Source organism: Glandiceps talaboti, chromosome 16 (assembly GCF_964340395.1).
Source record: "Glandiceps talaboti chromosome 16, keGlaTala1.1, whole genome shotgun sequence".
Classification (NCBI taxonomy): Eukaryota; Metazoa; Hemichordata; class Enteropneusta; family Spengelidae; genus Glandiceps; species Glandiceps talaboti.
This window is the reverse complement of record NC_135564.1, coordinates 8,952,321-8,968,761: the sequence shown is the minus strand read 5'-3', so window position 1 is coordinate 8,968,761 and position 16,441 is coordinate 8,952,321. Positions and strand designations below refer to the sequence as shown.

General features: G+C 37.8%; 1 protein-coding gene, 1 long non-coding RNA gene and 1 other non-coding gene across 3 annotated transcripts; 2 read left to right on the top strand and 1 right to left on the bottom strand.

The window, feature by feature from the left end:
• Positions 1-227: 227 nt before the first annotated feature.
• On the top strand, positions 228-300 carry Trnar-ccg (transfer RNA arginine (anticodon CCG)). The gene has a single exon. It is a non-coding gene; the product is annotated as a tRNA-Arg (tRNA).
• Positions 301-2,421: 2,121 nt separating this feature from the next.
• LOC144447473 (melanoregulin-like) lies at positions 2,422-11,471 on the top strand. Its single transcript, XM_078137506.1, has 5 exons — positions 2,422-2,892; positions 5,946-6,120; positions 6,572-6,662; positions 9,349-9,527; positions 10,006-11,471. Exons 1-5 carry the CDS (start codon positions 2,693-2,695, stop codon positions 10,114-10,116), a joined length of 756 nt encoding a protein of 251 aa, XP_077993632.1. The 5' UTR covers positions 2,422-2,692; the 3' UTR covers positions 10,117-11,471.
• Positions 11,472-12,542: 1,071 nt separating this feature from the next.
• Positions 12,543-13,659, bottom strand: LOC144447253 (uncharacterized). The gene is made up of 2 exons (XR_013482004.1): positions 13,561-13,659; positions 12,543-12,842 (listed from the first exon to the last, which is right to left on the bottom strand). It is a non-coding gene; the product is annotated as an uncharacterized LOC144447253 (long non-coding RNA).
• Between the last annotated feature and the right edge of the window lie 2,782 nt (positions 13,660-16,441).

The following is a 16,441-nucleotide window of genomic DNA, read 5'->3' as shown; positions in this document are numbered from 1 at the left end:
AATAATGTTGAGGGCGCACTTATCACACAATTTGTTTGACATGTCTGTTTGACTACCTGACACAATGGCATGACATCTTCCTCCATTTTTGGACTGAATGTCGCTCAAAGATGATCGTTATATCCAAAGATGCCATACAGATATTATAATAGTCCTTGCTCACAGTTGTTATGTTTATTGTGCAGTTTGTGTAATGAAAATAGCTATTTTCCGGAAGTATGGGCCACGGCGCGGTGGCCTAGTGGATAAGGCGTTGGCCTCCGGAGCCAAAGATCGGGGGTTCAAATCCCCCTCGCGTCGGTGATATCTTTTACCATCGTTGACACTTTGCGTTACCGGTACGAATGCTTCATTATAGAATTGTGTATGCAACTGTGTCGAAGTTTGCCTCAATAGCGAATGGTAAACCAGTACAGTAGATATAAAAAGTGTACTGACCTTCATCACCGAACGAATCAAAGGGCCCGTCCAAATAAGATGGGAGGGGAGGGCAACAAGCTAGGTTGTGGCGGAGTGAATTCGTGAAGCCAGCTCCGCTGCAAAATATAATGACTTATTTGGAGGGTGCAATACCAAAAATGCATAGATATATCAAGTGAATGTGAATTTCGTTCTTGTTTTTTCTAAGTATTCAACACAAAATACGTGAAACAAAAGACGTGTTAATTTCAGTGTGATTAAATAAATCACAGGCTGCATCGAGCATGTAATTAATTGATTGATTGATTGATTGATTGATTGATTGATTGATTGATTGATTGATTGATTGATTGATTGATTGATAGATCGATCGATCGACTTATTTATTGATTTATTGTTTGGTTGAATGATTAATCGATTGAATGATTATTTTTTGTGGTGAAATAAAAACTTATTTAGTGTGATATTGATCAATTGACTCACTCATCTTTGTAGTGATATGATTTGTTTCTTCTTTCCCTGGCTAATTTTCTCTCAGCTGTGTATAATTCTCTCTTTATTAACTAAATAAAGGCATCTTGTCTATTCCTCTCCTCTTATCTAAATTAAAACACTCCTAATCTTATAATTGCCAAAAGACCGGTTACATAAACACTTTGCTTATCTTCTGGGATATTATCACACTCAGTCATACATTTACTACTTTATATTAACTCCCTTCTCTCTTTCTTCCCTGTTAGTGCATGTTTGAGTGTTTGTCCGGTGTGATAATCATCCGGTAGATCAGATAAGAGTTAAAGCAAATTTTCGGGTAAATTTTCGTGGTAACTGATCCCTGCTAATCAATAAATCAATCGATCGATCAATCGATCATCCAATCAATCAATCAATCAATCAATCAATCAATCAATCAATCAATCAATCAATCAATCAATCAATCAATCAATCAATCAATCAATCAATCAATCAATCAATCAATCAATCAATCAATCAATCAATCAATCAATCAATCAATCAATCAATCAATCAATCAATCAATCAATCAATTACATGCTCGCTGCACCCTGTGGATGATTTTATGGAGGTACTGAGGACTCTGAAGGACTGCCTACCAGGCTCCATGGAAAGAACCAGTTCCCACCATAGATTTCACTCTTAGATTCCACCCCTAGATTCCACCCTTAAATTCTACCCATAGATTCCACACCCTTAGATTTCACCCTGATTCCATCCAGATGAGTACTAATACTTAATATATCACACACACTTAAGCGATGACAATGTACCCCTGTCTCTTGCTACGAGTTGTGTACATTGGCGAAAGTCCAAGTTAGCTAACAAAACTGGTTTCGAACATGTCATGAATGGATGGCATTCATCAAGTCAGCTGTAAATAAACTTACAGTCACCTTTATAGAAATTGACCTCGTACTACTTTGTGATTCAACAACAATGAAATTACAGATCATATTATATCGATCGATGTCACTTTGAAATATGTATTGGTTAGTGATATTAAAACGTGGAAGTTAGGGAGGTTGGCGGTGTACCGAAATCTGTACGCGAACACCTATTGTATTCACCCACTCAAGTATACCTTCCGCATTCAGTCATTTTTTTTCTTCTTCTTCAAAACTACAAAAACATTCGGCGTCTGGATTTTGTTTCCTGTAGGTGCTAGTCATGGTCATGGCTGAATAGTGAAACAGTCTACAATTCGATTCTGGTACACGGAGTGTGATTTGAATAAACGATTACGTCACGATCACGAGTTTCTTTGCACAGTGTGATTTATACATACCTTAGGGTCACACGTTATGTAGACAGGTAATGCCATACTTCAGTACAGTCGTGGATGTCATGGCGTCCGAAGGTCGTGCACATATCTTCAAATCGACGTGCTGATTCACACGGATCACAACAAATGCAAGGGCACTGGTATTTTTGCTTCATGTGTGGTGCTGTCGTTCATGATAGTTTTCGTCCACGTAGGAACTGGATAGCTTTAAATGGTTATACCTGTTGAAAGATTTAAAAGCCAACAGATTGTATGCTATTTACACAGAGTTGTAGAAATAACGAAAACAAAGTACTTTACAAGCACACAGGTATGTGACGTACCCGAGTTTTTATCCGATTCTTGTTGTACGGATAACACGGGTGTGTATATATACGTTTTGATGTTTCTGGAATGCCTCAGAACTCCGGTAAAATTTAATCTAGTGGGCGTTCCACCCGCATCGTGTATGCAACCAAAGTCATTACTTCTATCATGTCAAAAGAAGGAACACAGTCAGCGAACAATAACACCTATAATAAAAGTATGAAAAGCACACCATCGGACCCGGAAGGTAACGGATATGGCTGCTTCGCGAGAATATTTTGTTGCATTCGACAACCTTCACCACCGCCAAAAGAACTAACGAAACCAGTGACCCCTGACGAACCAGACGAATACACAAATTTACTCAGGTAAGCTGTTGTGAAAACTTGAGGGCAAACTTGTTCTCCATGCTGCCAAAGTTATAACACTCTACATGCTAAACAATAAGTTTTGTGTTTTCCGTACTAGGTTCTCAGAACAATGAAGCTGGTGACCAGAGTTCTGAAGCGAATTATGATTTAAATAGTCACAATGTAAACCCATATTTACATAATAAGGAGGATTATAAAAATAATAGCGAATATAGTAAATTATTTATTTTAAAAACACACAACGTAAATATTTTTTTTAAAAAACTCGATTTTCTGGTGCAATACCTGGGTTCATGGTTTAACCCTGAGGCAACCAAAATGTACCATGGGTTTAAATATGAAAATAATATCGTTAAAGATATCTTATCATGGTATAAATATTCCGTACATATGCCACACAACGGCTGTTTATTAAAGGTACTTACGTAAGACGTTTTGTTGCAAATTTGTACAATGTGTTTGTTACAAATGTAGGCTGTACATTTAGTCAATGGAAAACCAGGACATTGATATACGTAAGTATCACAATGTAAAAATGTCGGCCACTCTAAATTCACTAAATGTTACAGTTTTTGTTAATTTTACTACATCTATAATATATATATGTCATGGCACCCTTGATTTTACCATTCTTGCAAGCCAGAGCCTATATTTCTGCTGAAACAACAAAAATAAACTCTTAGCGGGTACGTTTTTGGACAGTGCCATAAAAGAGGCCTACAGGTTTACGACGTTGGGATTTTACTTGGTATGTGTACAATTTATACGATTCATACTACGACTACGAACACTCAAGTTGATACAAAAATTCATGCCAATGAAATAAGCATTTTAGTTCACCAATAATGAAGTCTATCGTTCGTTGTCAGAGTAACCGTTCCTGTTTTGTTATGGCTAAGTATCAACAGTCTAGCATATAGAAGACTTTGGACGGAACGTACGTGCTGTCTCAGTAGAATGATCTGACTGTACGTACTACAATGGTGTATGCACAACTGAGTCGCCCTAAAATCTACAGCACACACACACACACACACACACACACACACACACACACACACACACACACACACACACATATACATGTATATATATATATATATATATATATATATATATATAATGGGAGGAAAGATAGACCCCACGTATATCAACAAGTGTTTATCTTACTGCTGGTAGGCCTATAAACAAAGCACGCGTACACATTTAGCTCCTGGTCCCAACTCCCCATGTATATCAACAGTGTTTAGCTTACAGGTAGGCCAATATACAAAGCTTGCGTACACATTTAGCTCCGGGTCGTGTAAAATATTTAACAAGAAGGATGAAGCAAACATTTTAGAAATGATTTAGAAAAAATGCTTGGCTGCCTTTATCATAATTTATAATTACAATGAAACACGTGTAGTTGATGTCACTACAGAATTGCTCACAAGATCAAATGTTACGGCGCCATATTTGTTTTACAATAAAAACATTTCAAAAGCAAATGCTCGGAAACCCGTCCACAAGTTGCATTGGTTGTACAGACTGGGGTACTAGTAGTTTGCTTAAAAAAATACACCTATAACATGTTACCTATCCGGTGACAGTTGAACTTGTCGCGTGACATGTAAATCTCTACAGAATTCCTGCAGACTTCGAACTTCGGACTTTAACGATTATATCGAAGGTCAGAAGTGTCCCCTCCCAGCTTTCATAGCCGCTCGATTAATTTTGACGTCGTAACAGATAAAAATGTTCAGAACCACACTGTGTATTACCATTGCATCTAACCCGAAACAAGCAAGGAGCGGCCACATTAATGTGACTAAACGTTCAATCCATCGACATGTCGTATTGAACACTTGTACAATCTTGTCACGGTAAATAACATAAACTCATAAAGATAAATACAAAACATGTTTTATTTGATCAACAAACAGCTGACCCACACTTTGTACAACGGTTACCTCAAACCACTGCTCAGATCAGTTTGAGGTACAAACGATACCATGGTGTTGTATTTTTGAATGAGATATTTGATAATAAAAAAAACGTAACTTTAAAATTGCATGACTAATAATACCACATTTATATTAATACATGATGCAAATAAAGGTTACAACCCGCTTCGGATCAGAGTGACAAATGCAGGCGTAGCTGCATGTGTGTAAGGCCTTTATGCTGTAAGCTGTCTGTACCATCTAGTAAGAAGGATACTTATAAAGCATTAAAGGGTAAACGTAAACAGTGCGGTTTTTTTCACCACGCTTTTTACCTCTAGACACTATTACACTAATCCGAAAGTATATAATATAATGATAAGTAACACCTATTGTCTGGCATAACACCAGCATACGACAACCTAAAATTCTTTCGACATAGAGGTGAGGACATGGAGAAATGAACTCTATACATTTCTTACAAAACTAAATTGGCCTGGCAAAAATGAGCCCCCCCCCCCCTAATACATCTATGTTTTGACTGAATGTAGGAAAAAAAAATGCGACCTTGCTACTGAAGTGTGGCATGTGCAGTTTCTTGTTGGTTTCTGCGTGGTTGTATCAGACAGAAAAGCTGAACGGTATTATGAAATTCACTGTATGGGTGTACACGAATCACCGTAAATTTCGAGCCGATCGAAGACCACCTACTGAGAACCTGGAGTACGTTTGTCACAGGACTAGCAACTGGACTCATAGTACTGCGTTCTCACGTATATGACCTCACATACTTTTAACCACTATATATGATAAGTATATACTCAACCATTACTGGCCATTAGTGGAACCCTCGTCAATCTTTCAGACAAAAGTTTTGATGTCTAAAAAACAGACATAAACCATTTACCCCTAAATGAAGTATCGGCCAGTCGTCACCAAACATATAGTTATTATTATTCAAATTCGCTTTTCATACCAATTAACTAACAAAAATAAAACGTTAAACTTATAGCATGATGTAAAAAAAACCTTCTCTATGTATACGAACTAAAATCTAACAATATTATGGTACATTTTTCTCGTCATTTTGAAGTTGCTTACGTGACCTTTCGTTTTAAATCACAGTAGTTACCCACCCCAAGCATCCAGCCGTATTCCACGAGGGTTACAGAGTTCAACTGACCAAGATGAACTGAATTTGTGGAATGAACCTTTCGACCCAAGTCATACGGAATGTGAGGAAGACATGAAATTATTTCGACTACTACAACGTCAAGAAGGTACCAAACCAGGATCACCGGTAAGACAACATTTTGTGATTCCCTGGGTTCAGCCATATAACTGAACCCTTTGCAGATACTATAGGAATTTATTTTAAAGAACCAAGGGTTTCCAGTATTATATTTATATTTTTTGAATTGTATATTTAGAGGAGTTATGCATAATTCTCCTTCCCTCAATAAGCAAAGTTGTTAGCTTGAACATTGAGTAACTATCACACGATATACATGTACGTCTTTGCATTTTTCAATCACGTTCCAGACTGTCTACGTCGCTGATCTGTACTACGATAGCTTTCCTCTACTCTACCCATTATAGGCGAGAGCATTCGTAGTTACAGACTAGCGACGTAAACAGGCTATTCAAGCTCTGTATACTTACGATTTCTGAAAAATGATGGTATTTATATTATAATACCGTGGTAATCGTTTTAAATTTTCATTTTTTTTTCATACGGTCTATGATCACAGACATGGTTGCAGTACGACATTGAAATCAACAAAATACGACAGAAAAGGATGGACGTCCAGGAATGTTGGAAAGTCATTTTACGGGGTTTAGGTACGTTTTACAGTGAAAAAAACTGCTTCTTTGCTCTCCCTTGCTCTTTTTTTCGTATTTTGTCACTTTACTGAAAACGATAACTATTGATAAGTGATGAGAATTATAGTGAAACCTGTCATACGTCTTCAAGAAGGAGCTACAACTTAGTAGATTCGTCATCATCTCTATGATACCACATAAGAATATGTCCCCATCATATGTCTTCATGGTCTTCCAAAGTTCCCACCACATGATCAGTGGCTGAGCATGGACATATACGTAAGGAATTCGACCCTGACCCCTATATATATATATATATATATATATATATATATATATATATATATATATATATATATATATATATATATATATAGTTATATATATATATGTATACACACACACACTCTCAACATATACAATATGTCTATACTGGAGCAAACAGTGCTCAATACATACACATGTAGAGCGGTATAACTATTTACATAGTTATATATATTTATATAGTTATATAGTTATATATATATATATATATATATATATATATATATATATATATATATATATATATATATATATATAAGCTTCAACTCAGCCGATTTGTGAGAGAAGAGTTACCTCTAGTTCACGAGAAATTGTTTATTCACTAACACTTTTCGTTGACATTGTGCCAGAGTGAATTACATTTCTATGTTTTGCTTTGCGACATACCATAAGACGGCTAGTGTCGTAGACCACAGGCCTCTTTACGGCACCGGATGAAATGTTCCCGCCAAGAGGTACTTCGTTGCTTCTGCAGAAATGTGCTCTGGTTTACGAGAATGGAACTAACAGAGAACTAACTCTGGGAACTAACTTGAATTATAAATAACTCTACTTCTACCTCACCATTCCGTAGTTACCACGGAATTACGCGAGATAAAGCCGCCGTATGGATTGAGTAATCGGTATCTGTTTAACTAATAAAACAACTTTACTTTGTTTTTCTACTTGAAAGCCGATGTGAAACGTAGAAACCGATGATAACCGATGATAACCGATGTTATACCCTTTATCTGTCATAATGTTGACACATTGTTTGACATGTACGGGATTAGCAGTCCTCTACCGGAGCTAATATTAAAGTTTGTGTAGCGGGTTATAACCAACTCCTTGTCTGAGTTGCTGCTGAAGTCTTATCAGTATTGGATAGTGTAAGACATAGCTATAGGAGGATTTAGAAGGTGTGAATTGGGTTGACCTTTGTAGTTCAAGTAAAACCAGTCCAGCAAAGTCAGAAACCATATGCCTGCACATGGAAGTATAAGGGAAGCCTCCATGATCAGAGACATCATATATGGTGTATGATATCAAAAACGTGTACAAGTTTCAAATGTGATTTTTAGCATATTGTATAACCATCATTCTTTAGATTTCTGCGATAGTGAAGTGGTTGTCCAGAATACAACAACACTATGTTCAGCTTGCCAAGGTGTGAAATAGTATGAATTTTAACTCTGTCGTATCCTACAATGGTAAAGACTGTCAATGGGTTGTTCTCGGTTGCACGGTGGAGGAGATTATTAAAGGCAACTTGTGACGATGATGGGTGGTTTTAATTGGTGGCGTGGCAGTAGGTCGCAACCACAAATATCCTCAATGTGCATTAAATACGATACGGACACACAAACAACAGAGCTAGACATAGGCATAGATATACATATACATAGACATAGACATATACATATACATAGACATATACATATATATATATATATATATATATATATATATATATATAATGTATGTTATATACATATTATATATAACAAATGTACGACAATAAAAGTAGGAGACAGGGATAAATTATCGCCAAATTCACTACATCAGATTTTTATCAGATTTCTACATAATCAAAACACGTCCAAGTGAACTGATCTGATAGATACAGGATTCAAGGTGTTAGTCCAGAGACTTGTCTCGGTGTTACTATCGCAAGCTTTAATACAGAAAGTGATCACCTCATATGCACATCTGATCATAGCATCGTATCGTATCGTATTACATTGCACTGCACTGCACCGCACCGCACCACCCAACATCACACCATCACATCACATCACATCACATCACACCACACCACACCACACCACACAACATCACACCACATCACACCACACCACACCACACCACACAACATCACATCACATCACATCACACCACACCACACCACACCACACCACACCACACCACTTGGCATCATATTACATCACATCACACCACAGTACAGTACATTTATATGCCGTTTATGTGATTGCTTTTTTTTCGACTGGAATTTTTGATATTTTCTTAATTTTGTTATTAGTTTTCATATTTCATTTTGTGGGCATTGCAATTTGTAATATTTATAGGTCGCAATGACACACCACACTATAACTAAGGCGTAATGTCGCACCACACCACTGTACACTAAATTGCAACACACCGACACACATCGTACGTAAAGTAAGATTATGACATAACAGCATGGCATGGAATACTGCATGTCGCACTGCTACTCCGAATTGCATCATCGTGTCTTTGTTCACGTTACACAGCTGCATATAGCAACGAACCAAACTGCACTATACTGTAAATTATGAATTGACGTAATTTGAAGAACATTATTTTTTTATCCTTAAATTGTGTCTTTTACTTAGTTTGTGTTTTCCCCCTTCTGTTTCAGGGTTTATTGACGAAGTCGAGACTGGAATTTTGAGTCCAATATCATGTCATGCCAAAACTCATTCAAACATCGCGAAAGATGTGAAAGCACGGGAATTGATCGATAAACTCGTCAAAGAATCGTCAATGTTCGTAGGTCATCGTGCGCAGGCGCAATCTCAGCGATATTTAACGATTATGGTGAGTTAAATTGTTCATGATAACTGAAAAACAGGATAATGAACTAAAAGATTTTTTTTCGAATAACGCACAAGGTAACTTAGCTTTATTTTGTCTGTGCTGTCAAGGATCTACGCATTTAGTTGTGTTACACGTGCACTGCCAAGATTTCAAATTCTATTAAGAAAACTGATCGTAAATGGTAAAAGAACGAACACATACATCAGTTTCTGTACTTTTAAAAGAAACTGTGTATTTTTAATACCAGTAAAAGTCATATACATGTTTGCATCAGTTATTTGATTTTCCGAACCGACGGGCTTTCTCAAGAATTCCACAAATTGGTCCTCTCATCTCACAAAAGTCAAGTTGTGGTAAGCTCAGTACATTGTAGGTATAAAATAAAGTGAACCATCAACGTTAACTTGAAGTAATGTTATATTCCTAATTTGTGTGTATGTAAATGAAGTAATAAGCGTTTTGTTGTTGTTGTTTGCAGGAACGTTTGATTGATCTAGAAACTGCCGAAGACTTTGTAGACGCAAGTATCGAATTGTTTCCACGTAACGATAATCGTAATATATACTCGGATACGGAGGAAGAAGGTTGACCTTTGACCCCGTGATGAATTCCAGTGACCATAAAAGGCAATATCGAGGATTTTACCATACTATATTCACATTATTCCAGTGCAAGAGTTAAAGGAAGAGAAATCCTATGATTCTGTACAAGTTATAGAAGCAGGGGATCGACAGGCCAAACAATTTAGGGACAATATACAAGAGACATAGTCCCTAAGGATCTGAAACTATGTCTATCGTCCAGAAATCCTCAGGAAATCGTGATGTAAAACATTCACAACTTTCTGAACTAGCAAGGTGTGCTATCGGGTGCCACCGTAAACATTGGAGGATCGCCAACTTTCTGGCTTTAGTCTTTCCTAAATACTATATTTTTGGAGTTTTGGAAGCAATAGCCCAGACTTGCAATAAATATATTAACTTACAGTAACCATGGTTACGAACAGATGAAATGGAAGCGCGACCAGCACTTCCCTTAATTACCCACCATGGCCATTTGATACTGACAGCTAATAGTATACAAGAGGTTTCACACAAGTCTCATATTTATCGAAATCGATATAAACTCAATAATCTTGATTTCAGTAATGTTCATTTTTAATCCTCTAGATGCATAGAAAACTGAAAATTTAGATATTTCCATGGGATAATTTTTACGTCACAACAAGTGTTGCACGATGATTGATGGTTGAAATGTTTGAAATTCTTGGTGGCGAGACCTGTGCATCGTTTGACCACAAGAGGGCGTGACTCACGTGGACAGCGGATCACCCGCCACCGAGTTAGTGGCATCGGAGGTATATTACTTCGTTTGATCAAGATTATTTTTTTCATTACAAAACAATGTGTATATTAATTGATTTTGATATTCATATTAAGTGCTAAAATGTTCATTTTCACTTACTAACCAGGTGCAATATATTTAATGTAGAATACACCTAGAAACCAAAGTTCAATATTGGTGTATATTGCCAAGTTACAAAATGGATATATCGGTGACACCAGAGTATGGCCCTTTTACAGCATTATATTATTTTGAAAGGTCCTCCGCCTGTACAGCAGCATTCTAACCAACAAGTGAACTTTATTTTTTCCGATTAACATTTTTTTGTGTTCACATTTCAAGTTATAGGTATTATTATATTAATAAGTGGATGTTAGACGATGTGTCAAGTCCGAAGAAGTGATGAGTTGATGAAACATTCGCAATATTAATTCTGAAGGGGCACACGCTCAGTTCATACGTCTCAGCTTAGGGGGTACTTTTTGATGTCGATTAAAGTGGCCATATGGATGACAAACTGTCATGATTTATGTTGGATTTTCAATTCATAAAACAACTCTGTTTTCCCCACATGGAAAACAATGTGAAAAAAAAACATATACCAAGTCCATCTTTGTAACTCAATGAATTGCCAAAAATTAAAATAAAATGTGAAATTAATCTTTGTTATTGTACGTACAATAACAATCTTTTCAGACACTTTCTAGCTTTTTTGCAATTTATTGAGTTTTAATAAAGGACTTGGTATATGTTGTTTCACGTTGTTTTTGCAAGTAGGGACACATCCAAAATAAATAATTCCAGTTGGTCATCCTATACCCACTTTAGATACTTACAAGTATTCTAATAAGTAAAGCATATTTCGCTATCACTTTAGTATTGGCAGAAACACTTTAGTATTGGCAGAAATATTTAGGAATAATGTTTATCAATTTACATGATGACAATTTACTAGCAAACCAGAGTGACTATGCAGTGTCATTATTTACATGGTTGCATAATGATTATGCAGACTCACGAGTGCTTATTCCCGTCAGTAAAACATCTCATGCATATTCATGACTCCCGAGTGCTTATTCCTTCCTGTAAAACATCTTACGAATATTCATTGTGCAACCATGAATATATTATTTCTGCTGCTGATGAAGCTCATAATCTCTACTTGTGCCACGTTATGACCACCAAATTGAGAGGGTTCAATTTAAATTTCGTATCACAGTAATCATTCAACTTATTTTCTTCATAAGTACATCATTCAGTAAACCATTTTCTCACAAACATCCCGCATACCGAACAGACACAACCCTGAATTACAAAAAAAATAATTTATTTCACTTTCCCAAAAACATTGAACATCTATCAAAACTCAACATTTAAATAAACAGAAAAAAACCACATACACAAGTAGGAACGTCTAGCATATATAGGAAAAATAAGTAAATTGAAAATTCAAAGACAGAAAAAACAACAAATGTCACTTTTACCGCATACAATAAACTACCCTTGAAGTTAACACCAACTGCAATATATGTTAAAAAGACTCAATTTATCGTGAAATACAAAAATATATTTTGCTTTTTTAAAGATACAAGATATTACAGTATCATTGATATAATATGGTTTTTACATTATAATAAATTACTCTGGATCTTAACAGTATCGCACTGATGATGGAGGTGCTCTTTTAATATATATTTATATACACTTTTTGCATTTCATCGCAATGTCACAAGGAAGTGTTAAAAATTCATTTGCATGCAACGCTCTCTGTTCAGTTTTTTTTTATGTCGTTGCCTTCAGTGTACACAACTCCCTTGTCCTATTTGTTCCTGAGAGTTCTTCTTTGCTGAATTAGAGATTTATCCCTGAGGGCGCTTGTCGCCAGATAGGAAGCTCTTTCCAACCAGTCGTGAGTTTGAATTAACTGTGTATTTCTTGTTGTTGTCGGTTGTCTTGGGCGTCGCAATGGACCTGAAATAGTAATGGGCGATAAGAAAGCTTTTATTTGTGAATGAATAGATGGATGGAATGAGAGAGAGAGACAGAGAGAGACAGAGAGAGACACAGAGAGCGAGAGCGAGAGCGAGAGAGCGAGAGAGCGAGAGAGCGAGAGCGAGAGCGAGAGCGAGCGAGCGAGCGAGAGAGAGAGAGAGAGAGAGAGAGAGAGAGAGAGAGAGAGAGAGAGAGAGAGAGAGAGAGAGAGAGAGAGAGAGAGAGAGAGAGAGAGAGAGAGAGAGAGAGAGATCATCTAGATACCACAAATAGTAACGGGCGAAACTTCACTTTGGAATTGTCAAAGCCAAAATGTCAGAGCAGGTTACTACTGTCCCAGACACAGGCCCATATGGACTCAAAATGCATGGAACTCTTTCACATACTAAACAGGTCAGTAGCTGCTATCTTAATGATCTTAGGCGAGTTTAAAACGTTAAAAAGGACAAGTTTCACTCGTCAACAAGGCATCCATATTACGACAGTGGTTTGAAATCAGAATCCTCGAAATCAGCATCTTGGGGACTTGTATAGGCAGTGAAAATTGGTAAGATTGAGGTTAGGCTGTGCTAGATAAGGAGATGAATACAATGTGTGAACCCCCCCCCCCCCCGGCATAGACCCACATTAATATATGCCAAAAACTCCCTTGGTTGTTAAAAGAGTACGGTCCTACTTGTCTCATTTGTTCTCTTACCTTTTTTGAGGGCAGCTCCCAATGTTACAGTTTTCTTTCTTTTCACATTGAAGGTAAAAGCAGGAGACTTCATGCGCTTCTTTCCACCAGTCTGTTTGTGCTCTGAAATGTACAGCAGCGTAGAAAGCGTTAAGTACATGAAAAGACAAATACAACCCATTAGGCATTACACCAAAGCAAAGCATTTTCTGTCACAGTAAAGTACCACAATCGTTTATAGCATCCATGTCAAGTGTAAAAGTATACTTTTTCATTTGCTAATTGACCCCTTTAGAAATACCACATGCTTGGCTTTTAAATAAGCCCAATTCATTTTATATGAATGTGTTTGAATTTACATAGAGAGAGAAAGTGTTTCACTTCAGTGTTTAAAGTCCGCACCCCAAAATCAGCACCCTCAATAGCGATCATGCTTTCAACTTGTTTCTGTACATGAAATACATGATAATCATGAAATACAAACATACATTTGTATTGTCTGGCAAAACAAAAGTTCACGTACCTGTGAAACATTGTGTCCTAATTGCCTTAGAGGGCGCTACAGGTGGTGGGGGAGAGATCTTCTCCATGCACTGTGGAGTTTCCAGAGATGTATTAGCATCACGAGGATCAAATTTGTGTTGTCCATACTCTTGCCCGTCCTCAATGGTCACTCTAACATCTTTGCCAAAGGTATTGCGTTTAAGGGTTTTTTGTATAGATTGTATGTCTTTATGCATAATTTGGTGTTGTCTATCTCGCTGTCGGTCACCAGATGAGTTGCTCACATCGTTGGAATCGTCACTGAAGGCAGAATCTTTCATTTCACTGCTTACGCCACTGCTCTGACTTTCTTCGGTTGTAGAAAGCATAGTTGCCTTGGTCGTCGAAGCAACACGATCAGGCGTGTCGAAGCCGAAACTTTGCAATCTCTCCTTGTGCCTTGCAGGGACAACTTTTCTGACTTCCTCTTCAAAGACTTCGTTTTCGTAATCGTCTTCAGAATCAGAACTGTCGGAGGAAACCGGTCTTGTGGATTTCTTCGACCAAGCATTAGTGTGCGAGTTCTTGAACTCTTCTCCATCAAGACGGGTGAATGTATCATTATGCATGTTTCCTAGCATCTCGCTAAGCGTACGGAAGTGTCTATCGCGCTGGGAATCAATTTCTCCCGTTTCTTCTTTATCAACCGTGTGCGTCAGTTTCCGCTTCCAGTGCTGTTCTCTCAACTGATAAATGGCAAACATTGGTGTTGGAGGAGTTATTTTCTTAATTGGTCGGTCACGTAGGTACTCCTGGAGTCGGCGACGCCTCTTCCTGTTTACGTCCGGTAAGCGAGAATGCCCAGTCAAGTTAATGTCACCAGTAAGGTACATAGGTTCGAGCTCTGGGTTGTATTTTATATTCTCATATCTGTTCTTTAGAGAAATCGGAACCATTTCTTCCTCCTCTTCCATCGTTTCCTCCCGTTCACTCCCGTTCTCTCTTCCTGACTCATCCCCTTCTTTGGATTTTTCCATCTCGACCATCTCTTCTACCGTCTTGTCGTGATGATGTTTGAACGGTAGAGCGGACTGAATCGGTGGTGACACCATTTGAGATTGCTGTAGTCTGGGGCTCGACTGAGATGGCACTTTCCAGATCAGTCCACCTGGCATGTCGCCCAAAATGGGAGAAAGAGGTTTCTGTTTGTAGGTGATTGTACTGGAAGGAACCAACTGAAATGAGAGAAAAAAAAGATAATTCAATATTCTCCCTACTATAGAGAAAGCACGGTGCAAACACCGTCCTTGCCATCTCGGCTGCCATGCTTGGCAGGTTTCTACCCGTGCTACAAAAGTATTCTACCATCCTTGAGCTTTAGTAATTTTTGAATGACAAAAAATCATAATACTTCCACATGAAGAGAAATGGCTGATCCCAATGTACATGTATCTATTGTTAAAATTAACGTGTCAGAGTTTGTTTCAGTGTTGAAGACATGCATATTATAATGCTGATCAATATGCAAATGTTATTTCTATGTAAATTAGTTTGCAAATTAGCCGCCATGCTTGCAATCTGGGGAGAACACTATAATATTGAGTACGGTGATGTTGGTTGGGGTGGGGATTTCATATTCAAAAACAGAGATTGAGCTTATATACATGTATATACTATAGCAAATACTAGTGATAGCTACATACTCAAAAAACATAGTACACGTGATGACCTATATAGCGCCTCCAGCGGCGTAAATCCGGTTTTCATGGGTCTGCGGAAACATTCTTGGGACTGGTACACTACATGTGGTAGGCGCCCGAGCAGCACACCCTCTAAAATTTATCAAAGTAGCCCACTCCCATCGGCTGCAGAGAGACACGGCCAATACCTTGTGCATAGCATTCAATACGAACATACACTGTGAAAAAAAAACACATATTACCTGTATCGGATTGAAGAATGGCTGTACATGACTACCACCCTGCTGGATAAAGCCTTGCTGATTGGTTGCCAATTGCTGGCCAGGTGGTGCCAGTATATATTGTGGTTGTTGAATAAACTGGACCGGCTGGGGGACCAAATATTGTGCTCTGTCTCCGGGTGGATTGGTTGGACCGGGTTGCTGGAGAACGTACGTTGCAGGGTATTGCTGGAGCTGTTGGCCTTGGTATTGCTGTAGCTGTTGGCCTTGGTATTGCTGTAGCTGTTGGCCTTGGTATTGCTGCAGCTGTTGGCCTTGGTATTGCTGTAACTGTGGGCCTGGGCCTATGGAGGTTGTAAATGATAACGATACTGTATAGGAACTAGACTAATAGTAACAGATATGGAGTTGAAATTTAAAAACCCGTTACGAAGATTATCTTTTTTGACTGTCGAAAATCTCGTTTGCTTTCAGTTATTTTGTTCCTCTTTTTATGGC

Bases quoted from the DNA above. Each gene is read 5' to 3' on its own strand.
- LOC144447473 (XM_078137506.1), top strand. From the start codon at position 2,693: ATGTCAAAAGAAGGAACACAGTCAGCGAACAATAACACCTATAATAAA. The intron at 2,893-5,945 runs GTAAGCTGTTGT...TTTAAATCACAG, and splicing joins GAATACACAAATTTACTCAG to TAGTTACCCACCCCAAGCAT. The intron at 9,528-10,005 runs GTGAGTTAAATT...TGTTGTTTGCAG, and splicing joins AGCGATATTTAACGATTATG to GAACGTTTGATTGATCTAGA.